The sequence below is a fragment of the Euprymna scolopes genome, chromosome 7 (genome assembly GCF_053919585.1).
Source record: "Euprymna scolopes isolate OS-2025 chromosome 7, ASM5391958v1, whole genome shotgun sequence".
Lineage (NCBI taxonomy): Eukaryota > Metazoa > Mollusca > Cephalopoda > Sepiida > Sepiolidae > Euprymna > Euprymna scolopes.
The window spans coordinates 86,910,423-86,937,080 of NC_136488.1; the positions used below are offsets into that span (position 1 = coordinate 86,910,423).

The 26,658-nt window shown below is 35.6% G+C and overlaps 1 protein-coding gene across 21 annotated transcripts in view; it reads left to right on the forward strand.

Annotated features, from left to right (window-relative positions):
- Positions 1–26,658, forward strand: part of LOC145279820 (otoferlin-like) — a 1,618,966-nt gene that overhangs the window by 591,457 nt on the left and 1,000,851 nt on the right. For 19 of the 21 annotated variants that reach the window (XM_080131198.1, XM_080131200.1, XM_080131203.1 and 16 more), the window contains 5 exons: positions 7,621–7,737; positions 8,208–8,360; positions 15,324–15,516; positions 16,979–17,238; positions 21,043–21,204. In XM_080131198.1, coding sequence (XP_079987324.1) covers positions 7,621–7,737; positions 8,208–8,360; positions 15,324–15,516; positions 16,979–17,238; positions 21,043–21,204 — 885 coding nt within the window. Of the gene's footprint in view, positions 1–7,620; positions 7,738–8,207; positions 8,361–15,323; positions 15,517–16,978; positions 17,239–21,042; positions 21,214–26,658 lie in introns of all 21 variants that reach the window. The other 2 variants (XM_080131202.1, XM_080131211.1) reach the window with 1 other exon arrangement.

The following is a 26,658-nucleotide window of genomic DNA, read 5'->3' on the forward strand; positions in this document are numbered from 1 at the left end:
TATATATATATATATATATATATATATATATATATATATATATATATATATACATATATATATATATATATACCACCTTTTTTGATAATATTTAAAGTTCCAAATCTCAGCGACTATTGATCAAAATTTAACAAATGAAGGCTCCTTGGAAACGTAATGACCTGAATTGTGTAGTGAGCTATGTGACATTTACCTCGCACGGTAAGAAGATCATTTATCATCCAGAGCCTATTTTTGGCACATTTTTACAGCCATAAAATGTTTCAATCATAGTCATTTGTTTTCCTAGTTTTGCATATAAATTTGATATTTCTCCAAAACCTCTGGCCTTGATGGAGGGGGGGGGGAGACTAAAACTGCTATGGTTTCAAATGATCTGAAACAATAGCAAAGGGAGACTTGATTCCAAATATTTCCTATGTGTTATATCTCCACTCTTTCGTTTTCACACAGAAAGTAAATTTCACAGTGTATAAATATTATTTGATACTGGAGATATTCATAATCGTACCCTACTTCTGAAAGAGGGGGAGATATAACATTTGAGAAATATTAGGAATCAAGTCTCCCTTTGTTGTTATTTCAGATCGTTTCAAATCATAGCAGCATGTTTTAGTCTCCCTTCCATCAACGCCAGAGGTTTTGGAAAAATATAAATATATATATATATATATATCGTCAGCCACATACTGTTTCACTGTATCACAACTCATCAGTGTGGCTAAACATGCAACTCCCTCAAGCCAGGATCGAAACCCAACCGCCCAAACAACAGTCAAAGCTTCTCACCATTATACTATTTGGCTGCTGCTCTGCGGTGAGTGAATTAATGATGTTCAAATGCCTAAGCTCGATTTGTATACACAAAGAGCATCGCTTAATACGCTAATGACAGTTTGTATATCACTTCCCAATATGCTCAACCCAAGATAGGAAGCATTATAGTCATTCACATACAGTACTGTTTCGCTGTATCACAGCTTGTATGAGCTGACTTCTTCTTTTCTTTTTGCTTCTTCCTCTCTCTGTACTGAGTGGAGATGGGATGTATACAAATCAATATCCTATTTTGTCTTTTATTTTTTGTAAACATTATGTTTATCTTGTAAAAAAGGATCACGAATCTAAAACAAAAGTGAATTACTGTTTCTTTTATTTGGGATTACTTGTATCATAATTCAGACTACTGTTTTCATCTTGTGTGGTTTTCTCACAACGTTTCAGCCGATGTAACCTCCGACCTTCTTTGGGAAGTACGAGGTGCCTTCAATAAGTTTCCAGACTTTTTTTTTTTTGTATGGGAACTTTTTACTGATAATACACACGCGTGAAACTCTAGTCTCCTTCGAAGTAATCTCCTCCAGCTGTAATGCACTTGTAGCATTCAACAACTTATGGAAGGCTTCATGAAAGTCCTCTTGTGTGAGCATATCAATAACCCTCATCACAGCTTCTTTCATTTTATTGTCTTATAATGACAACCTCCAAGGTTTTCCTCAAGTTTTTTTTTTTTTCCAAAGGAGTCACCACTTATCAAGGCCTGAAGACCACTCGAGGATAAGGGCTAATGAGTGTACAGTGGTCAAGGGAAACATGTCGTAGTCATCGTTAGTAGTGGAAATTTGGTAGATTGGATTACTTAAGAGGATGGCTCATCAAGAATTTGTTCACGTTGGACTTGAAGACAACCATATTGTAGTCAGTTGGAAAGCAGGAAAATGGAATAGAGTTTCACAGGCGTACAGTTCTAAGAAAGAAGTTTTGTTCATGGAATCTACGTTTAGGTTTAGACACAGATAAAGAGTGGAGGGGAATTATTGATAGTAGTTTCAACTAGACAAGTGTTTTTCATGAAAGTCAGGTCAGTGGGAACCATAGATTGGAGCTCAGACGAGCACTTGCCATGAAAATAACGATAAAGTAGAGACAGGCTCGCAATGTCTCTACTCTTGGAAAGAGGTTGCAGGGAAGAGAAAAGGGCATCTCTCACTAGGCTACAAAGTCTATTTTGAACTCTGTCAAGGCAGGATAAGCTGCTTCTAGTAGCTTGTGCCCAGATGTGGCAACAGTACTCCATCTTTGGATGCACTTGGCTCTCATACATGTAGAGAATTGCATCAGCAGTGAGATATCTACTGGAACGGTAGAACAACCCCACCATTTTCCCAGCAGCCCTGGCAATGGATATGATGTATGTGTTCCATTTCAGGTGAGGAGTAAAAGTCAAACAAGAAGTTTGTCAGAACATGGAGCCTCCTCAAGATGAGAGATATTCATTTCAATTGATGTCAGACGGGGATCAGAGTGTTGATGATAAAAAGATAGAAGTTTGGTTTTAAATGTATTAAAATTAACCGGCCACCTCTTTCCCCATTGCACCATGTGTTCAAGATCAGAGGAGAGACAATCAGAGAGAACTTGGTTGTTTAAGGCCTTTAAAGTGTTGCCATTTGGTAGTGTCGTCAGTATAAATGTCTGCAAATGATCTTAGTATGTGATTTGGGAGATGATTGATGTAGAAAGAGAGTTGGGCCCAGGATGCATCCCTGAGGGACTCCAGCATTAATTCTGTGAGCTTTGAGTTTTTGCCCATCAACCACTACTCTTATCAGAGAGAAATGATTTGATAATTGAAAAGACGTTTCCAACTATACCTTGTTGGAGATTTTGTGGATAAGACCTTTTTGCCACACCCTATCAAAAGCCTTTGATATGTCAAGGACAATTGCCTTAGAAAGGAAGCCTCCATCGAGAGATTCACTAATCCTATGAGATATAACTGTTAACACATCAGCTGTAAATCTAGCAGAACGGAAACCATATTGATGGCATGTCACTGAGGAGGTTATGTTTGCTGAGATGGCTGACTACTTCTCTATTTAACACAGATTTTAGCAACTTACTTATGATGCACAGGAGACTGATTGGTCTGCATTGAGAGGGAGATGAGCGATCACCTGAATTTTTAAATACGGAACATACTGATGAAGTTTTCTAGGGTGTTGGGAAGCAATTCTCCCTAAGACAATGCTTAAATAGCTATGTAAGTATGGGAGTTAGTTCTAGTTGAAGCTTTTTGAGCACTATAATAGGAATGCCATCAGGGTCAGTTGCTTTACTGGAATCGAAGTTTTTCATTAGCTTGACAGCATCACGCAGAGATATTTGTATGTCGCATAACATGTTTTCAGACACAGGAGGAAATATAGGGGGGGGGGATGGCAGCCCTGATCGCATAGAGTAAAATTAGCTGCAAAGCTTTTGGCAAAGAGTTTGGCTTTGTCCGATGCTGACGAGATTACTTCAGGTCTATTGATGATGGTTGGGATTCAGCACACTTTTATTCAGGACCCTGCTTCTTATTTGCCAAAATTGGTAGGAACCAAGCTGCTGCTCAGCTACTTTAGACTTGATAGACTGAGCGTACAGCTTTCTCACGTTCTTTATTACTCTTTTACAGTTGTTGCTGGCAGTCCTGGAAACGGCTTTAGTCTCAGTACATCTATTACATTGGAAGCAATGGAAATAGTGATTTCTGTGTGCAGTGGCAGGAGCACATTCTGGAGAGAACCACGGCTGACTGTTAGCTTAGGAAATAACCAAATATCAAAGGGTCCAAGGTCTGGACTATAGGGAGAATGAGGAACTCTCAATGCCAATCTTGATCAAATAGTCTGTGACAACGATGAAGTTGTGAACTGGGGCATTGTCCTGGTGGAAATACGAATGACCCAATTTCAAGAGTGCTGGCCTATTTTGCTGGAATATCTTCCTGAACTTTCTTAAAACCTCAACTTAGTTCTCCTTTGTTGACTGTCTGTCGAGTGGGAACCTTATGTATGTAGATCATGCCCATGTTTTCAAAAATAGGGATCATCATAAGTTTCTGGGTGGATTTGCTCTATCTGGCCTGCTTAGGTCTGTGAGAGCCAGCATGCTTTCACTGGGAACTCTGTATCTTAGTCGCTGCGCCATAGCAATAGATCCAGCTTTCATCACAGGTCACCAGAGCAATAAGAATTGCAGGATCTAAATTAATCAGTTCGACCATCTCTCTGCTATCATAGCAACGTCTTTATTTCTGATCTTCTCTGAGCCCTCTTGGGATAAACTTTGTACAAATCGTCTGCATCTTCAGTTCCTCATGAATAATTTTGTATACAGTTCCCACACTGATATCAAACTGTGCACTTAATGCTTCTATAGACACATCGGTTCTTATCCATGAAATCCTTTATTTGGTCAATCAACTCTGATGTTCTGACTTCCTTACTCCTTCTACACCTTTCATCATTTCTCACTAACTCGCTGCTTTCTTTGAATCCCTTATGCCACTCCAAAACTGATTATCGATTCATGCAAGATGGTCCAAAAGCAGTCTGAAGTTTCTGTGGCATTTTTCCCAAGTTTAAAACAGAATTTTATTGTGTATCGTTCTTCTAAAGTGTCGCACATCCAGATTGCATTTTTGAAATTCACCAGCTTTGACAATCAAGCTTTAGTAGGGTGTATTCCAATTCCTGTTGTAGCTGTTCATTTGAACCTGAAATTATAAAGATTGGTCAGTCATCTCATAAGATGTATAGAAATAAAATACTGAATTTTCAAGTCTATGACAATTTTAAATGCCTGTACGAAAAAGTCTGGAAACTTATTTAACGCGCCATGTATCTTGTCTAACTCGCAAATCTGCATGTAGAGTTTTAGTGAGTATAATATATAATAACGACCTTCCATATGGAAATTCAAATATTTCAGATTTTATTGAATTTTATCCATAATCAGTAGACATTAATTAAGCAAGATTACCTGAAGTTTTTCTTAAGACCTTTCATGTTAAAGTCTTATATTTGAGATATTTTGTAGAATAAAAATAATGTATTGAATTCTCATCAAAATTAGAATGAGGATTCTAGACATAATGCTTAGTCGTATCATATCTTGATTTTAATCTTCTGTAAGAGGATATAAAAGTGGTACAAATATGTTCTATTTAAAGAACTCATTTTACCTGTCCTGGGACAGATGTTCTTTTAAAATACATAAGCTAAGTTGGATAAAAGTCCAACAGAGTGACTGATTATTACGATAAAATTTAAAAACAAGGACGTAATATTTATTTATAAATATCTGTGTTACAGAAGATGGGAACAACATCGGTAACGTCGGTTTCAAATCTGAATAGGGGGGACTAATATCTGATCGATAAACACAAGTCCAATATAGGCGACAAGATATTTGGTTCTCTTTGTTTGAATTTGAAACCGACGGTACCGATGTTTTTCTTATCTTCTGTAACACACACACACACATATATATATATATATATATATAAAAGTGAACGTGTCTGTCTGTGTGTCTGTGTACATTTCCCTAGACAATATCTCTGTCAATTTTCAGTCTACAGACTCGAAATTTGATATACAGGGTATGGAGATTTGGGAAAATCTGTGTAATCCGTTTTCGGCCAGAAATTTGGTTGTTAAAGAGTCAAAGTCTAACGATTTGACATTTGAGCACTCTACCAAACTCCTCCGACAATTTTGTGTCTAAACACTTGAAATTTTAGATATAGGTTCCTTGGACATGGATCTAACTTAATAACTTTATTTGAGACCAAAACAATAAATGTTCAGGGATCATAATAGGGGTCAAAGTTAAAAAAAATATTTGACCTCTGCGGTCTCTACCAAATTATTCAGACAATTTTTGGTATAAACATTTGACATTTTACATAAAGGGTATTCAGAGATAGGGCAAGCTTTTTAATCGGTTTGGGTCGGAATTTTTTAGTTACCAATATATAAACGTATATATGTATGTATGTTTGCATGTCTGCCTAAAACTTTCGACAGAGGCGAAGGATTTTTACAAGATCACTATCGACGACAAATATAAAAAAATTGGCTAAAAATATTAATATCTTCACCTTCAACTGGAACTTTTCTACAGGGGGAGGTCGCTTTTTTCGCTGATATTTTTGAAAGACATCCTCTTCTTTTCGATTGTCTAGCCTTAATTTAAACCTACGTCACTTCCGGTTTGGCGGTGGTCGTAACAGCAAAGACGTCAGGTTTCCCCCCCCCCCCGTTCTTTTCCTCCTTTCCGGTACGGGTTCGAGCCTGCCTTCCTACTACCCCTTTTTTTCTCAATATACACATCCAAACATCCGGGCAACGCCAGGCTGAAATGCTAGTATATATATATATATATATATATATATATATATATATATATATATATATATATACGTTTTTCATTTCTGCGGATAACTAAAAAAAAAAAAAAAAAACGAAAACCTCAAAGCTTTCATAATTTAAAAACGGGTTGATTAAAGAAACGCATTGGTTTTTCAATTTAAAAAAAAAAAACATGAAGAAGGGATGGAAAATTATGGAGAACAAAGAATATTTATGATTGAACATTTATTTCTGATTCAAGTCTCAAAGGTTTCTTACTAACTTGACTCCACGTTGTAATTTAAGGAGAATAAAAAGTGATATTGGGTTAATTTTCGGCACTCACATAACTTTCATTTCGTTTATTTTGTCCTTTAGTTCTCATATTCCATGAACGATGTTTCTGACAAAGAGGGAAGTATTGCTATTTTCTTAATCAGAATTTATTCCATCTAACGCTTATCATTGGCAAGTTCTAGACCTTAAAGTAACTTTTTTAGCTCCTTACAGCAAGCGGCTTCACGTCCCGTTTCCATAATATATATATAGTAAGTTATAAAAATATATATGGCAATTAAGCTTCTGCCTGACGAATTCTCACGAGAATGAAACGCGGTATAATCTGTGTAGTTTAAATGCCATATATATTTTTTATAACTTACTGCCTATCTCTACCTATGTATTGAGCACTGTTGAAATAAATACTGTAAATTTAAGCATAAAATTATATTTTCATATATTAATTCATGTGATAAAATTAAGTAGTTATATATATATATATATATATATTATATATATATATATATATATATATATATATATATATATATATATATATATATATATAAAGTAATCTGATATTACGTTTTTTTTATTGGCAGGAACTTCTTCAGAGTGAAAAAAAAGATAGCATATATGATACGCTTTATACAAGAAAATAATTCTGAGAAAGAGTGAATAGAAAGAGGGATGATTGTAGAGTAGGAGGTGATATGGATACACGCCATTATATTCGCCGATTCCGTGAATGTTCAATGAACTCCTTTTTTTCAATCGTGATTCATAACGATGAAATTGAAGTGGCATTTTAGAAGAATACTTCTCATCTGTGCCGTCACACATGGGAGAGAACGGTGAGTGTAGAGAAAACCATGTAGTACCACGTGACTTTTGCGACATTTTTCTTTTTCCCAATCTCTATGGGATTGGAAAAAAAGAACCCATTTTGTAGGTGTCATGGCATTGTAAACCGTAAAGAGATTCATTAGGGTGAAGTTGGTGGGCATCCCGGAAGAATAGAATGGGAAAGTCTCGAGGGGGTTGTTACATTGTTTGGCATTGAAATAGATTGTTTGTAACACCAGTCCCATCACTTTTCAGACAGACCATTTACATTTCTTAAAAAAAATGTTTACATGTTTTCCTTTTCCAAATTCTGCAGGATCAAATGTCTACAATGGCAAGAACACTGAAAGCTACAATTACTAAAACGAACATGAAGGATAAGTTGCGGTCTTCCATTCAATATCTACAGAAGTTGCAAAATCTAGTCGACGAGGTAAGTGGTTGGGTATTTTACTTAAATAATTATTTACTATATATATATATATATATATATATATATATATATATATATATGAATAAAAGTATAGTTACATTCCATGATCAAAATATTTGTTTTTCATGCAAAACAGCTCCTCCAGCGGTACATTTTTTACAGATACGTTTCGTATGCAGAAACAATCGGTTATTATGATGTCAATGTCGGCTCTTTTCGTGCATATACTCCTCAGGAAAATTAGAAATTATTCGCTCAGAAAGAAAAAAAAATGCATGACGATATGTTACAAGAAGAAAAAAAGAAAGAAATTCATAGAAGACTTAACATTATGTTTTTGTTCTGGCAGTCATCTTGGTTCATCTTCGAAATATGAACCAAGATGGATTCCAGAACAAACAAAGAGGCGTGGTAGTAAAATGGTTGAGAAGCACTGTTTTAATTGTATTTTCTGTTGTCTTACTTTGCAGCCACAGCACGCCTTGCCCGATGTTTTTATCTGGATGATCAGTGGCAGCAAGAGGGTCGCCTACCAACGAATTCCAGTTGAAGCCATCATATACTCGATAGTTGATGAAGAAAAAGGCAAAGATTGTGGAAAGGTTCAGACCTTGTTTCTTAGAGTAAGTACAATTTCAATCGTACCCGTAAAACAGTGATTACGCTATTGCAACCTAGTCTGAGTCTGTCATTAAAATGACATACCTAGTCAGCATATTAAGCCCTGACATGGGTGTGACGTCACAGAATGGAATGCGTATATAGGCATAAAGATCGGGAGAAGGAAGGAGAAAAAGAAAGAAAAACAACGCATGGCGAGTGGAAAACATGCAACAGTTTTTCCTCTTCGAATGTGAGCCCGCTATTTCTTGTGCCGTATATTGGCAGGTAGCTGTATCTGGTCCCGGGTGTTGATAGCCGGCTAACGTGGCAGTCGGAAAAAGAGAACCTACTGTTGCTAAATGCGCATCGATTTTTTAGGATGCAGATATTGTTTTCTTAAATAGTTGACTTTGTAAGTGCATTTAATTCTAACAGTCATTGGAAATAATCAACATCTTTAGTTTGAAGGCTAGAATGATTAGTAGTAAGGTGTCTTTTCATCTTACTCGAGACCATTGCTTCATTATACAGCGTTTGACCGCACACGGCACACAGCGGAAACGGAATCTGCGTTTTCAGTCGAATGAAATCCAAATTTCAAATAATCATCACTATACAATCGGTGAACTTGCTTTTTTTTAATGAAGTTGTAGAATTAGTGTTGTCACCTTCGCTTTTTCTTTTTAGAAACTTGTTCATAATTAAGGATGAATTGAATCTAAAAATTTTTTTTAAATACATCAAAGCAGACTTTTATCATATTTAATTATGTTTTTACCCTATTAAAACCTTAATTTACAAAACCTAAATATTAAATAAGAAATATCAACAAAGGATCTGTTAATATTCTAAACAAGATGCATAGATGCTATGAAGCATTAATCAACGCTTGCCAATGCTTATTATTGTCGAAAAATTTAAAAAAAACAAAACAATTTAAACAAACGATTTATTACACATTTTATTTTTTATTTGTTTATTTATCTATTTTATTTTATTTTTATTTATTTATTTTTTGTTATATTTTAGCGTTAACGTCAATATCACTTAGTAATAATGTGTGGGTTAGTATTTATCAATGCAAACACCTCCGGTTATAACGACATGAAAGCGGTTTTCCACCTAAAACAACTTGCAACTTCCACCTATAATCTCTTCGCGGCACAATAGTAATCATTCCGCGGCACAATAGTAATCATTCCGCGGCACAATAGTAATCATTCCGCGGCACTGTTGTTGTGAACCACTAGGTTAGACTACGGAAATGTAAAGAAGTGGAGTGGTATTCCGGTCTCATTAGATCCCTTTTTCCACCAAAAATAAAATAAAATCAAACATGTCAAATAAGCGGTGTTTATTTACACAAAAATAACAAGTAACAAACGAATCATTTTTTTGTGTCCAAAAGGTGTGTTTGGATAGACAGTTTTTGCAAATGTGAAAGTTATTGAGACTGTTCGTTATTTCGACAAGAAAAGGCAGAGAGTGTCCTTTGTTTTCTCAGCGAGAAAACAGGCTTAATTTTGTGTGTGCTAGTAGAAATAAAGAAGAAGGTAAATGCCCTTGCGTGCGGCTGAATATCTGCATTATTCGCCGTGTGTGTGTGTGTGTGTGTGTGTGTGTGTGTGTGTGTGTGTGTGTGTGTGTGTGTGTGTGTGTGTGTGGATATTCGTGTTTTGTCTTTGCTGGCGAACATATGTAGCAACGGAGTCGTTGGACGTGCATAGAGAAGTGAGCAAAGAGCGATGAGCGAAGAGTGAGGAATACAGAGTGCGGGGCGCCGAGTGAGAATGAGTGAGTGAGTGAGTTTAAGTATTTGTCGATCAGTTTTTTTTTTGTTTTTTTTGTTGTTTTTTTTACATAGGCATCACCACATTATTAAGGCCAAGAGGCCACTCAAGGATAAGGGTTAAAGAGTGCACAGTAGAAATTGGACAATATAGTAATCATTAGTAATGAAAATTTGGTAAATTTGATAACTTATATGGAACGGCTCATAAAGAACTTATTTACGTTAGACTTGAAGACAACCATATTGTAGTCAGCCGGAAAGCAGGAAAACGGAAGACAATTCCACAGGCGTGCAGTTCTAAGAAAGAAGCTTTGTTCATGGAATCTACGTTTAGGTTTAGGCACAGATAAAGAGTGGGGGAAATTATTGATAGTGTTTACAGCTAGACGAGTGTTTCTTGTGAAAGTTTGGCGAGGGGGGGACCATAGATTGAAGCTCAGTCGAACACTTTCCATGAAAATAACGATACATCAGAGACAAACTAGCGACATCTCTTCTGTGAGATAGAGGTTGCAAGGAGGAGAAAAGGACATCTTCTACGAGGCTACGAAGTCTATTTTGAACTCTATCAAGGCAGGACAAGTCCTTTCTAGCAGCTCCTGCCCAGATGTGGCAACAGTATTCCATCCTTGGACGTACCTGGCTCTTATATAGATAGAGAATAGAATCAGCAGTGAGATATTTACCGGATCGATAGAAAGATCCCACCATTTTTCCAGCGGCCTTGACAACAGATTTGATGTACGTGTTCCATTTAAGATCAGGAGTAATGGTCAAGCCCAGAAGCTTGTCAAAACTTGAGGCCTCCTGAAGACGAGAGCCATTCATTTCAATTGATGCCAGATGTGGATTAGAATGTTGATGATGTAAAGAGAGAAGCTTGGTTTTAGATGCATTAAAAGTAACCAGCCACTCCTTTCCCCATTGTACTACGTGCTCAAGATCAGAGGAGAGAGAATTGAAGAGAACTTGGTCGTTTACTGTCTTAGATGTGCTACCATAAATGGTAGTGTCGTCAGCATAAATGTCTACAGATGATGTAAGGGTGTGATTTGGAAGATCATTAATGTAGATCAGGAAAAGAGTTGGGCCCAGGATGGACCCCTGAGGGACACCGGCATTAATACTGTGAGCTTCTGATTTTTGCCCCTCAACTACTACTCTTATGAACCTATCAGAAAAAAATGATTTAATAATTGAGAAGACTTTTCCAGCTATACCATAGCTAGCGATCTTATGAAGTAAACCTTTATACCATACCCTATCAAAGGCTTTAGATATGTCAAGAGCAATTGCCATAGAAAGATTGCCACCGCCGAGAGATTTGCTAATCCTATGAGATATAACTGTAAGCACATCTGCTGTAGATCTAGCAGAACGGAAACCATATTGAGTGTCACTAAGAAGGTTATTTTTGTTGAGATGGTTGATTACTTCTGTATTTAACACATATTCTAGCAACTTACTCATGACGCACAGGAGACTTATTGGCCTGTACTGAGAGGGGGATGAGCGATCACCTGAATTCTTAAATACAGGGCATACTGATGAAATTTTCCAGGGAGATGGGAAACTATTCTCCTTAAGACAACGTTTAAACAGTTTTGTAAGTATGGGCGCTAGTTCAGGTTGAAGTTTTTTGAGTACTATAATTGGAATACCGTCAGGGACAGTTGCTTTACTGGAATCAAGGTTTTTGATTAGCTTGGCAACGTCATGTACAGATATACGTATATCACATAGCGTGTTTTCTGATACAGGAGGAAATATTGGGGGTTGGTGGCCTTGGACGCAAAGGATAGAATTAGCTGCAAAGTTCTTGACAAAGAGTTTGGCTTTGTCTGATGCTGACGAGATTACCTCAGGTCCATTGATAATAGTTGGGATGAGCACACGCTTTTGTTCAGGATTCTGTTTGCTATTTGCCAAAACTGGTGGGAACCAAGCCGCTGCTCAGCTACTTTGGACTTAACAGATTGAGCATACAACTCTCTTGCGTTCTTTATTACTTTCTTACAATGGTTGCTGGCAGTCCTGAAAGCGGCTTTAGTTTCCATACATCTATTACGTTTGAAGCAGTGGAAAAAGTGATTTCTGTGCGCAATGGCAGCAGCACATTCTGGAGAGAACCATGGCTGACTGTTAGGTTTTTGCTGAAACGTTTTAGAGGGTATGAAACGGTCAATACCTACAATTAACCATTCAGTTAGGTCTAATACTATAGAGTAACTTTTTAAACATGGAATGCAGAGGTAGATCAGATATAAATGTACGGAAGCTATCCCAGTCAGCCTTAGTGTATCGATATACTGTACGATGGAGAGGTACGTCTGGGGATATATTACATTTCATTTTTATCTTAATTGATACAACAGAGTGGTCGGAAGATCCAAGAGGCGACAGAACAGAAACTGAACATAGTTCAGGGCAAGTTGTGAGAAAAAGGTCATCATTGTCGGGCACACGGTGGGTTCCTGAACAATCTGAGTGAGGTCATAGGCAATGGAAAAATCATGACAGAACCTCCCCTCATCATCGGTCTTGTTTGAGTGGGTCAACCATTCGACGTTGTGAACATTGAAGTCTCCACATACGTGAATGTTAGCTGAAGGATAAGCAGATAGGACTTGGTCAATTTTCTCAGATATGCTTTGAAAGATAGTAACTCCGCTGTTGTGGGGGCGATAGAGAGTAAATATAAATGCAGTAGTGTGAGCTAAAGCAACCCGGAAGCACATATAGGGTAAGTTAGGATCTTCCCTGGAGATGTCCCTACCACATGGAAAGCTATCTTTAATATAGGCACATATGCCATGCCCATGGCGATCTTGGGGGTCAGATTTAGAAGTTAAGTTAGAGTATCCTATAATTGCAAACTCTTCTAGGGAAATAGCCTGTCCAATGCCAGTTTCACTTAAAAATAAAAGGTCTGGTTTAGTCTCCTGTAATTGGGTTTCAACCTCTGGAAGGTTAGAACGTAGACCCCTGATGTTGGAGAAGGAGACATGATAGTAGGGGTCTACGTTGGAAGTTGGAGAACCGGGTTTAATCGTGTATTTTTTCTTGAAACTTGTCATGATGAAATTTTGGAATTTGTGGATTAGGTCGTCAGATTTACTTAGAGCAGGACAGAGAGGGGACACTAAGAGAGAAAAAGAAACGAAGAATTTTTTTTTTTTTGTAGCTAATGATAAGGTACAGCCGTAACAATTACCCGCTAGTATGGCATCGAGAGGCCCCACCAGAAGCTACTGCATGGTCCAGAATCCATTCACCAAATGGCAATAGAGCAGCCCCAGTACTTTGCACCTGCTGATAGGACAGCCTCCTTAGTGGTTAATCCAAGGTTCGAGTCCCTGACTATCAGGCGGATAACGTCAGCCCAGACAAAACGTTTACCTCCAGCACCCATACTAGTGACATGGCTACAAGGATAGACATAGAAACAGAAAATTTCCACCATCTCTGCCAACTGTTCGCGCAAAATACTGCCAACCTAGAAAACAGCTTTTTCTTCTCCCTTTGTCAGAAAAATCACTCATTAAAAAATGAGGACTGAGGGACAAATAAGAAGAAGCGAGAGTAACAGGAGCTGCCGATAACGCATCCACAATGCGTTTTCTACTCTCCATTAAAAAAAAAGAAAAAAATATTATTAAGTATTCTACTTAAAAGTCCAACAGACATGTTTAAGGGAAAGTATGGTGATAGATTCCCCTCTCACGAACTAAAAATGAGTACAATTACGTAATCTATTTTTGCAATCAACTCGGTAGATAAATAAACATTTATGGACGAGAAAAAAAGCTAGCATTTAATACAACAGAAATACATGAAATAAAATGTAGTCATTAATATAGTATATATATAATATAGTTATTAATATTTGAATCTAAAAATAAAAAGTGCGAATTAGTATTGAAATCACTTATCTCAAAAACACTTCCGTCTCCAAAATGCAAACTAGTGAAGAATTTAACTTTTAATAGCGTTCAGAAGATTTTTTTTTTAAATTAACCGTTAAAAGAAAAGCGTGATTTTATTCTGAACTTTATCTAGTCATGTTTTAAGAAACTTACGATATAAAAGAAAAGCGGATGGGGAGGGGGGGTTCTTCCGAAGTTAGTTGGTGACGTTATAAGTAATTGCGAGATAAGATGGAAGCCAGAATTTAGGGCTGGGGGACTGAAAAGGATAATATAATGGATTGATTATACAATATTTAAGATCAACTCGGTAGATAAATAAACATTTATGGATGAGAAAAAAGCTAGCATTTAATACAACAGAAATACATAAATTAAATACTGAAATAAAATGTAGTTATTAATATTTGAATCTAAAAATAAAAAGTGCGAATTAGTATTGAAATCACTTATCTCAAAAACACTTCCGTTTCCAAAATGCAAACTCAAGGCGATGTGAGAAAAAGGTTTTGAAAATTAAATCTTTCTCTGAGCTCTGATTGGCCGAGAAGTGCAATCTTTTGTCACATGGTATGCTTTCAACTACGTCCGCCGAAAAAACGCATTTTTAGCTTTGTTCCCCGCAGAATTTGCGTGGGCGTATTTTTATTTATTTATTTTTTTTTTTAATCTTTGCGCCTCTGAAATTTATCTTTTTTTGTTTGCGCGCGTAATTGTGTTTTTATTTATTTAAGTGTGTTTAACCGCACAGAAGTCAGGGTGAGTCCCATTGTAATTGAAACGCTTAGGACCATAACCAAAGGTTACCATCAATGGATTCAGACTGATGAGACAATTTCTTGTCCAATTTTGCGAAAAGCTTACCTGTCGGGAACAGCGAAAGTGTTAATGTACATCTTGAATGTCTAAAGTCAAAGGAAGAGATCAGATGTTCAAGAAAAAAAATTCAACTAAAAACATGCAAAATTGAGATGTCATCATCAGCATCATTATTATTTTATTTTTATTTTTTATTTATTATTATTTAATTTATTTTTTAAAATTATTTTGAGGGGAGGCCAACCTACAACCGTTAATAGGGTTTGAAAATTATTGATATTTTCTTCATTGATCTTATTTTTTTACTCAAAGAATTCATTTATTATTTATGATCACGGTTATAAAATATATCTTACATCAGCTATAGAAAAAATATGACTATGGAATCTGATGACAAATCTCCTCATCTTATTCTCTTTTTCATCTTTTCTTTCTTTCTTTTATAGTTGCCAGGGAAAAAAGCCAGCGGACAAGCGGGTTGGTCTATCCAGGCTAAACTCCAAATATACTTGTGGTTAGGACTCTCAAAGCACAAGAAGGACTTTCTCGGTGGGTTACCCAAAGGCTTTGAGGAAACGAAAATTATCAAGCAAGCTAACCGACTGAATGCAATGCCACCATCTGTTCTCAACTATAAAGGTAAATATAGTTTCTTACTTTTTGTTTCTAGTGTCCAGGTTTGCGGCACGTCAACCATCCTTGGATCATTTTATATTTTCTATAGCAATGATCTGAAGATTAATTTGAGAAATCTGCTAATATAATACTTAGCAAGAACTCGTGGCATAACGGATGACGTATCAGTTAAAATTCAGTTTTAAGTGACGCTCTTCTGGCGGTTGAAGGTTCAATCTACAGTGTAGGCAATATATATATATATATATATATATATATATATATATATATATATATATATATATATATATTTAGTAATGTGATTGATAATTTAAAATCCAGTGTATAAACGTGTTCACAACGGATTGAAAAACTTGTTGGGAATAGCTGTAAGCGTCTCTGAGGAGTGACTGGATGGAAGATTTACAGTTCTATGGACGAGAGGTAATTGTCCATCCTTTCACGAAACAGCTGTAAGAGCTTAACGCCAAAATAGGTGAATTTCTATTCATGTAGGTTGTGATTTTATTCAATTTACGTATATATATATATATATATTTATATATATATATATATATATATTATTGTTTATATATGTTATTGTTTATATATGGTTTACATGACGTATATAAACACTTTCTATAAGTACACACATGAAACTCATCCTCTTCAAAGTAATCTTCTCCGGCTGGAATGTCCCTTGTGTGAGCATGTCAATAACCTTCATCACAGGCTATTTTATCTCCTCAATTGTCTCATAATGACAGACTCTAAGGTTTTCCTTGAGCTTAGAGAATAAGCAAAAGTCACAGGGAGCAAGGTCTGGACTATAGGAACTTTCTTGATACCCATCTTGATCAAATCTTCCACATCTTCAGTTCCTCCTGAATAATTGTGTGTACAGTTCCCACACAGATATCAAACTGTGCACTTATTGTCCCTATAGACACACGGCGGTCCTTATCCATGAAATCCTTTATTTGACCAATCAACTCTGATGTTCTGACTTTCTTACACCTCCCCCACCTCTCATCATTTCTCACAAGCTCCCTGCTTTCCTTTAATCTCTTATGCCACTCAAAAACTGATACTCGATTCATGCAAGATGGTTCTAAAACATTTTGAAGCATTCTGTACATTTCTGTGACATTTTTTTTCCAAGTTTAAAACAAAATTTTATTGCATATTGTTCTTCTAAAGTGTCCTCACGTCCAGATTGTATTTTTGAAATTCACCAGCTGTGACAATCAGGGTTTAGTAGGGTGTATTCCAACTCCTGTTGTAGCTGTTCATTTGAACCGGAAATCATGAAAATTGGTATGTCATCTCATAAGATGTATAGCAATAACATATTGAATTTTCAAGAGTCTATGACTATTTTAAATGCCTGCACAAAATGTCTGGAAACTTAATGAAGACACTTTGTATTTGTTATTGTTTCTATAAGGTTTACATAAATTACTAAAATCACTTTTTATTTTTGCAGAGAAACAAATGTTTCAACTTCGCGCACATATGTATCAAGCTCGAAGTTTAATCGCATCTGATGCAACAGGATTGTCCGATCCTTTTGCACGGGTGATTTTTGGAGACCAATGTGTGATGACACAAGTTATTGAGGAAACCCTAAGTCCCACATGGGACGAAATGCTGATTATAAACGAACTAGTGATGTTTGGCCAAATGGATCAAATATCTGAAGATCCACCTGCAGTTATTGTGGAAATATTTGACCAGGATAAAGTGGTAAGTAAAATAACACAACCTATATATGATTTAAATAACACAACTTATATATGATTTAAAAATAACATATTTCAGATAACACACAACAGTTAAGAACTCGTAAAGAAAACATATAATTTATAGCAAATGAAGTAGAATTTAAATCTCTACTAATCTGTATTCAAACGAATGCCAAAAAGCGGCTGGCTTTAATAGTCACCCTCTTTCTTTCCCGCTTCGTTCACAGAAACGTGCTAACTTAATATTTTTCAACCAATGAAAATCATTTTAAACACAGAATTTATCAAGCCTATGCCAAATTAACCAACTTTATAAAACAAGAAACTGGTTAACGAAATTATAGAGAATAGAAAGTGGACATTGGGTTTTCTTTTAACAGTCTCATTATTTCATCCTTTAGTCCTCACATTCCATGAGCGATGTTTGTGAAAAACAGGGAAGAATTTATATTTTCTGCATTGGAATCTATCTATACAACATTAATCATTGGATAATTTTTGACCTTGAAATGCTGTATTTGTTTGAACTCCTTACATTACATAGCTTCATGCCTTGCCTGGAACGATTTCTAAAAACATCAAAGCTCTTCAGAGATCAAACCTGGCAACAGAAACTTGAACGTGCACCCCTACTTCACATGCCTTAAAATGGAAAAGGAGCACTTCAAAAACTCACATGCAAGCTTTCATCTTGCATACATCTAGATAACAAGTGGCTATGCAAACAAAAACGGACCGCTACCCTTTCACCCATGTACACTAACAGAATAAAATCACTCATCTCTCACTATTAGACAAAAAGAGAGTCTCAAACCTAATAATTCCCACACTATCAGCCTACCTCTATCTTCTAATCCATCGTCACAATATTGCAACTATGTGCTTGTTTTATAAATGCGCTAATAAAATTTTCTCCTCAAATAGATATTAAAACACAGGAACTAAGTGTTAATCATGTTGAGAGCAAAAAAGATTACCAATTTCACAGAATAATGTTTTCAAAGAGTAATGTAATCCAAGAATATAAACTCACGGGACCCGTGGAAATTCCACAGGGGACTCATATGTAATATATTGATGTTGACATTCTGTAGATGTTCAGCGTAAATGGAGACGCTCTGATATTATTGTAGCATTTTTGTTAAAACTGCAAAAGTATTTATCTAAGCTATCACGAACGTCCAGCAAATTCCAGTCGTAAAGTATGCTTAAATATGATATTTTAATTCTTGCAGATTTCATATATATATTATCATAGAGTTAATGTTCTGTCAATTTTTATATATTATAAAGTTGCGATTTCAAAAATAGAAAAAATATATCCCCATGACTTGGGTGCATTAGGTTGAATCAAAACCAAAATAAAAACTTATGAAAATATATATATATGTAACTTGAGTTCCTTCAGCCATAATCGAAACCAATACCAAAACTTATGAAGAATTATTGATAAAATTATTTATAAAAAAAATAGATGAGTTAAGTGTCATCAGCTATAATCGAAACCAAAACCAAAACTTATGAAGAATTCTTGATAAAATTATTTGTGACAAGAAATGGAAGTACATAACAATTAAACGACCCGGCTGTAAGCGTGACACAGAAAATAACACACACGCTATCATATTAATATATAGATAATTATCCCACCTGTAGAATTATAACTGACAAATTTATTTGGCATTAAATAACTAAGGTTCTGCCACACATAAGTAGAGAGTGTGTGTGCGCCACCTGACATAGTTCTAAGGTTCGGCTGCAGGACGGCTAATAAACAATGAAATGCAATAGAGTGTGTAAATATCTCCACTGGGGTATTTGTAAAAAGTTAAATATCGACTGCAGCAAAAAGTCCTAGGGACATATAGAAGTAGGAACAGTTGGAAATAAGTCATAGATATTGATGCATTCCCCAGCACTCTCCGGCCAAAAACAGACGCGAACAACTTGTAGAAAAAATAAATGTCTTTATTCCTTTTTTCAAAAAAATGCTGCAATTACTAAAATTACTGTTCGCATATAGCACGAGAAAACTTAGCGACGATGTGGAACAGAGGGGGGAGTGGTTGACAATCGAGCGGCGTTTCAACAGCCAGGCACGTGTCTGCCTGTTCTCCTTCTGCCCGACAGGCTACCTGCTTTGTTTATATGTCAGTCTCGAGTTTCCAATGCACCTGCGATGTCAACGACTTTAACCTGTGACCCCATCAATGAGTACATCCGGCATCCATTACCATTGACAATTTAACATCTGCAGGTGTTTCTGCACGATGCACTGTGGTACAATATGACTATGCAGCTTTTATAGCTAGAAAATGGAGTTGTCAAAATTGACATAGTAGCATGGGACAGGAAAGAGAAAGAAGCAACCTTAGTAGAAGTTAGTGTCCCCCGGTGATGCTGGTTAAACAGAGCTTAGAGGGAAAATACAGGGTGTCCCAATAAAATGTATACACTCTTTAAATTATCTCAACTTGCTACATGAATATGCTATGTCACGTTGCCGACTGGCAGGCATTGTGGCACCCAAATAAATTGCTATTTTTTTCCTTTATTTACTTAGACACTGTCCAACTTTCTCTCAGCTATACTAAAGGAGTACTTCATCGTAAAACAAGCAAACTCAAGCAAACTTACTTTTTTGAATCTCACAAATTACCCTTTGGTGTATATTTATAAAACGCAATTTTCATACTTCGTTAAATATTCAATTAAAGATTGGGAGCAAGAGATGTTTAGGAACGAAGAATGACACTTCCTCCTCACTGTCATCATGACGTAAGTGCATATCTTGATAGTCACTTGCAAAACAGATAGTTAGGACGATGATAGTTAGTCACTTGTAAAGCAGATAGTTAACTAACAGATAGTTAGGATGAAGACCACTGTCCACGCTCCATGGATTTTTCTTGTTAAACACAGGGTTCACACCACAAAACGAGCTACAATGAATGAGTTAAAAGCAACCATTGAAAGAAGATGAGTCAACATACCAATTAAACTGATTAAGAACGTTTTCGATTCAATCAGTGAGCGCTGTCAGCTGTTCATGAACCACAATGGCCAACAATTTGAACACTTTCGATAATTAGCTGGTTTCTATATTTTTTCACAGTATTTTGATGTACGAAACTTATCTTTCTTATAATAAATGTTGGTTTTGTGGTCATTTAAAGAGTGTATACATTTTATTGGGACACCCTGTATAACGAAATACCAAGGTCTTATGTACGACATGAGAAAGAAACTGGAATCATAGGAAGGTTTTTATCATTCTAGTAATTATAGTAGCTACCGAACTCATGAAAAAGAATTTCAAAAACTATCTGGCACATATACTCAGCGAACCAAGTGCAAGAGGGATACAAACAATTGCACTTAAAGGGCCGTTTGAATTTTTTAAAACGATCATTCGGTTGCAATGTATGAGATAGCGGGTGAATGTCTGGCATTCAGTAGGATGCTCATCCCCAACTCGAACAAAATGATAAAAAAATTGAAAAAAAATTTGATATGCTCCAAACCAAATCAAATCAAACTAATTATTTTTTTCTTCAGGCCTTGATAAATAATAAATTATTAGTAAAAAAGTATTAATTAATGGTTTGAAAATAATAGTTTTAAACAGTTACAAAAATAGATAAAAAAAAATAAAATACACTTTTTTACCATGGTTAAAAAATATGTAGCAGAGAATAATATATTGGTTTGCATATCTTTTAAAAATAAACAAAAAATGATGCATTTTGTTACCATAGTAACAGTGATAGTTAAGAAACTAACATGTTTGTTTCCATGATTGCAGGGAAAAGCCGAGTTCATTGGACGGGCAGTTGCGAAACCAATTGTGAAGATGTACAACGAGAAATACTGCAAACCGAAATTTCCACCAAAACTTGAATGGTGGGATATCTACAGAGGATCCGATCGGGCCGGTGAATTATTGGCAACCTTTGAACTATTACAGGTAAATAATGTAGATGCACTTTCATCTTATTCTGTTCTTTTTTTTTTTTTTTTTTTTTTTTTTGAATTCTGAAATTTTAAATGATTACATTTTTTATTAAAATATGTGGTATCATTGTTTTGGTTTTAACAAAAGAGTGATTAAGAATGAAATAGATAAAGTCAACTGAACTTACCTTTCTATGTCTCGCAAATTACTCCTGTAGCAGTCATTAATATAGACTTATTTTCTCTCATGGATAAATGTTCATGCTAAACGATTTAATTACACACTGCAGACAACTTTTTCAGGGCAAGTGCTCAAATGAAAAAAAAACCCCAAAAAACGGTGTATTGCTAGGGACACATGCCTATAATAGATTACTATGAAAAGGGCACTTTGAAAACAAGAGTAAAAGGAGAAAATGCTTGGGAATTTCTAACACACACATACCTTTTGCATGTCCCTGACATTGACCAATCAGCTTGCAGGGCGTATTGATTCTGTCTGTTCCTTGAAGTACTACTTCAGCCTCTTTGGGAATCACAGTTGGTCAGCAGAGAGAACGCTGAAAGCAGCAAGGAAATCTGGCTTTTTTTTCTGCGTTCTCTGTTCACTAAAGCATCGACGATCTTCTGTCGACTGGCAGACATTGTGGTGCCCAAATAAATTTCTATCTTTTCTTTTCTTTTCTTAGACACTGTCCAACTTTCTACCAGCAGTACAAAAGGAGTACTTCATCGTAAAACAGTCAAACTTAAGCAACCTTACTTCTTTTGGATCTCACTAAATTACTCTCGAGTGTATATTTATAATAAACGCAATTTTCGTGCTTCCTTAAATATTCTATTAAAGATTAGGATCAATTAAGTTTAATGTTCCCCACAAATTAAGCAAAACCGAACGGATGCCTTGGCGTCGTTGCCAGTTGATTTTCAATGCCCATCGCATCTGGAAACCAACAACTGGAATTAGACTATAAAACAGATATAATCACGTTGACACACTGGGTATTGGTAGATCACCAAAGTTAAGCAACGCTGAGTCTGGCCAGTACCAGATGAGTGACCATTTGGCAATACTAGGTGCTGTATGTATTTAGGCTAGTGGGTATGTATAAAACCTCAAAGGGTCGAACTCTCCTGCCTTGCACAGTTCCAGGTCAACCTTGGGCAAGGTGTAACACTGTTAGTTTTCTTTTGATATTCCAGAGGGTTACAATGCAACAAGTAGAGAGAGTTCCTCAGCCACAGTGAAGGTGATCCATCTAGAAGGATTACCTAATGAAAAACCAAAAACTATATAGGAAAGGGAATCTTCTAGTGATGGTCTCACAAACAAGACACCCGTTTTCAAGGATTTGTATTACTGTACACATAGATTCGAAAAAGTTGTCAAAAAACAAATACATAACAAATAAATGTTATCAAAGGCAAGATAAGTTACTTTTCTACCTAACTGGATATATTTTTTGTGTTTTTATTCCATGTAACATGTTTATTCAGCTCGAAAAACATGCAGTGTTTACCGATGTATTGGAAAATTCAAAATGGCGTCCAACTGTCTCTTTTACACGGTAAGTTTGGGAAAAGATGTTATAAATAATAAACTAGACAAAATACTATTAAAAAAACAACCGAATATATGTCAACTTATGTCACGGTAACATATATTGAGCGAATTTCTAACAGTATTTTGTCTAGTTTATTATTTATAATACCTTTTCCCAAACTTACCCTCTCCGAGAGAGAGTCGGCCGCCATTTTGAATTTTCCAATACATCGGTAAACACTGCATGTTTTTCGAGCTGAATAAACATGTTACACTGAATAAAGACATAAAAAATATATCCAGTTATGTAGAAAAGTAACTTATCTTGCCTTTGATAACATTTATTTGCTATATATTTGTTTTTTGACAACTTTTTCGAATCTATGTGTACAGTAAAACAAACTCGTTTTCAATTTATCATGAGCCATCACTGAAGTAGTAAGGCTCATAAAACTGTCATGAGAATGTTCATGTCAGTGTGCAATCTGGTCTAATCAGAGAGAGCGAACATAAATAAGTCTATAAAATCACATAAAGCTTTTCAGAAAATAGAAGAATCCGAATTAAAACTCATAATCTTAATTAATCCTATCTGTTAGTAATAACCAGAACAAGGATCATATTTTTTTTTCGGTTTGTCCTTTCTCCCTGTCAACCAAACACACAAAAAAGAAAGAGAAACATTATTAAATTAATACCTGACGATTTGGGAAGTAGTATAAAGACTTATGACTGTGAGGGGTAAAGCACCTTGTCTTCCTTCATTAATGACTTACAAAACATGAGTCGTTAATGAGCTGTTGGCTTTAACCTCCTGTCAAAATTGGATTTTTTTTTTTTCTGGAAAGCATAGCTGCTTTTTATATAAATATGAGAAATTATAATAAAGTAAAATTCAAGAAAAGCAAACATAAACAAAGAAAACCCTCATAGAAATTTAATTCTTAAATATTTACCAACTTTTAAGTTTTTAGTTGGTAAATATTTAAGACTTAAATCAAGGAGAAAGATTAATAAAATCTGAAAAATTGTAGGCAAATATAAAAAATATAACAAAAAGCAAATCATCTCATATTTTTTTTAATCTATGTACAGGGTAGAACGAAAAAATTGTCGCCTTAAACAAAACAACATGACGCCTTTATTTTAAAATTTTTGTTGGAAAAGTCAATTGACGTAACTTGATTATGTAGTAGAACTAATATCTATTCAATATAGCTGCCTCAGCCTCAATAACTACCTCGATACAGGTTTGGAACTGGCAACATCCCTTTTCTACAAGTGCTGGCGAATACTCAGCAGATGGAAGCGATCAGCCTGGCTTTGATGTTGTGAGAGGTCAGGTTGGTGATGTCCTTGATGTATGACCAAACGAAGTAGTCCAGCGGGTTCATGTCAGGGGAGGAGGGCCAATGAGAAAAGAGTACAAAGTCTGAAGCCAAACCTGGATCCCTATGGACTTGTAGGCCAGTGCCAAGTCTTGCTGCCACACCCAGGGTCTACCAGCGGCCACCTGATTGCACCAGGAGATCACCACACTCTTCAGCACATCCAGGTACGCTTTGGTATTGACTTTCAAGCCGACTTCAAAGATGAATCCACATCAAAGACCATAACCATGGGTTGTCTTATGTGTTAAGCTGTGCCCTCAAGCATTTGCATTTTGTTGGTGCTGGCAATGGTCCTGTTTTCATGACTTGGATCGGTAGAGAGCATGAGTTGTATAGTGGTGGATCTCTGCTCTCGCTCGTTGCACATTGTGTCACTTTCAGACATGATAGAAGGCTCCTATCACTCTTGGGATTTGTACACAATTGGCCAACTAGTAGATGGTCTGAAACAAAAAAAGAAAACTAGTTTTCATCAAACGGAAATGGAATCATATCGTCTTTCCTATGGCGTCAATTCTATCGTTCCACCCTATACAATTAAACTGTCTGGTGTTCTTGGAAGTTCTTAGTTCGTACACAGCAAGAAATATGAGATTGGTTGGCAAAAAACGAGTAGGTAGAAGACGCATTACTAAGGCAGCAGTAGTTTTCTGCAATGTCAATACCTGAAGTCGAATTTCACTTAAGTTTTAAGGATATTTTTAACTTGATATGTATTTTATAAGATTGCATGATTAAACCATTAGGGTTCCGTTCCTGCCAGTGTTTGATTTTTTTTATTTATTTTTGTTTTAAATCTTTCTATTCATGTTGAATTTTTAAAGAACATACAAATTTGGCTGAAGTGAAAAGTGTACTCGGTGGCAGCTTCCGATTTTGAAATCAGAAATTAATAGGCAGTGTTTATCAACAAAACAGTTACCCGTTATCTCTAATAAGATGGAATCATTTTGTTATTTTTCTGCGGGGAGGGGGCAATTAAATATCTGTTTCCATCATTTTTTTTCATTATTAACGCATAATAAAATAAAGTCTGCAAAGACCTGTGCCATAACGAATAAAGTGTGAGGTAAAATTCAGTTTCATATGACACTGAATCTGAACTGAACTGAACTGACCTGTACTAAAAAAGGAGGAAGGTTCATCGAAGCATGAAATTCATACGCAATCTTAAGTCATATGTATATCCACATCAGGGAAGATGGTGACATTAAGTTTTTGCAGCTCTTGCAGTAAGGTGTCAACGTCTTCCTACAAACAGCACTTGGTATTCTCAAATAGTCACCCATCTGATACTTAACGGGCTCAATGTTGCTTAACTTCAGTGTGTCAACTCTTCTGAGCGTTGAAGGTTCAATCCTCAGTGCTTGCAATACTAAGGATATAACTGTGAATTATTTAAGACTTCTATGTGGTCATGGCTGATGGAACGAGAGCATGCTACCTCTATGGATAAAAAGATTAAATCTGTGGATTGTTCTGTTTGAAATTCTGTGTAGTTTCCCAAGTTCGGCAGAAAGATGCTCAAGTATAAGATCCACTTGAAGAAGGTCGGAGGTTACATTAGCCGAAACGTTGTGAGAATAACACTCAAGATGAGCTCAGTAGTGTGAATAATCCAAATAAAGAAATTCAAACTGGGTTTTATAATTGGAAATCTAATTTATTTTGCAAATTATCAAATAAAACTTTTTGTTGAGGTGATTTTCTTTTAAGGTGATTATATGTGGTTTTCCGACTTACCACACAAATTTAGGAGTAGTTTATAAAAACAATTTAGCTAACTTTCTTAAAAGATTTTTATTAGAAAATTTCAAGAATACCACCAAAATCTTAGCAATTTTAAATTATGAGGGCGTCTTCTTTGATAAACCCTGCTTATCAATTTTTAATTTCCAAACCGGAAGCTGTCATGAAACAGACTTTTCATTTTGACCAAAATTTGAAATTCGTCTTTTAATTTTACACGTATTTGTCTCTTTTAATTGCTATTCTTCTTAGACATTGAATAAAAACAAGTTTAATGAGTGTTTATAGGATCGTTCTAGTTTGTTTTTTGTATTATTATTATTATTATTATTATTATTATTATTATAATAATAATAATAAAATTTGGGAAAGATACTTTTTTTTATAAATCTGTGGGATTTATTAGTCAACAACTGAACGTTTTTATGGGGAATATCTTTTCTTCTTCATTTTTATTTTTTATTTTTTTTTTCATTAATTGATAAAAATGTTATTTTGCTTCAGAATTTTTTAGTTGAAAATTGATATTTTGGGCTGTTTAGATTATTCGGACAACGGATCTCATCTTGATTTTTATTCACACAACGTTTCAACTGATGTAACCTCCGCATTCTTCAGGTGTATGTTGTCGAACTCTAGAATCTTTCAGTCAAACTCAACAATCTGCATGGAATTTTGAACGTAACTCTTTATTTAATTATAGTTCCGTATATAAATATTAGCCATGGCTGGGTAAAAGTCTTAAGTAATTTGCAGTTCTAAGAAAAATTCCCAAGTTTGGCAA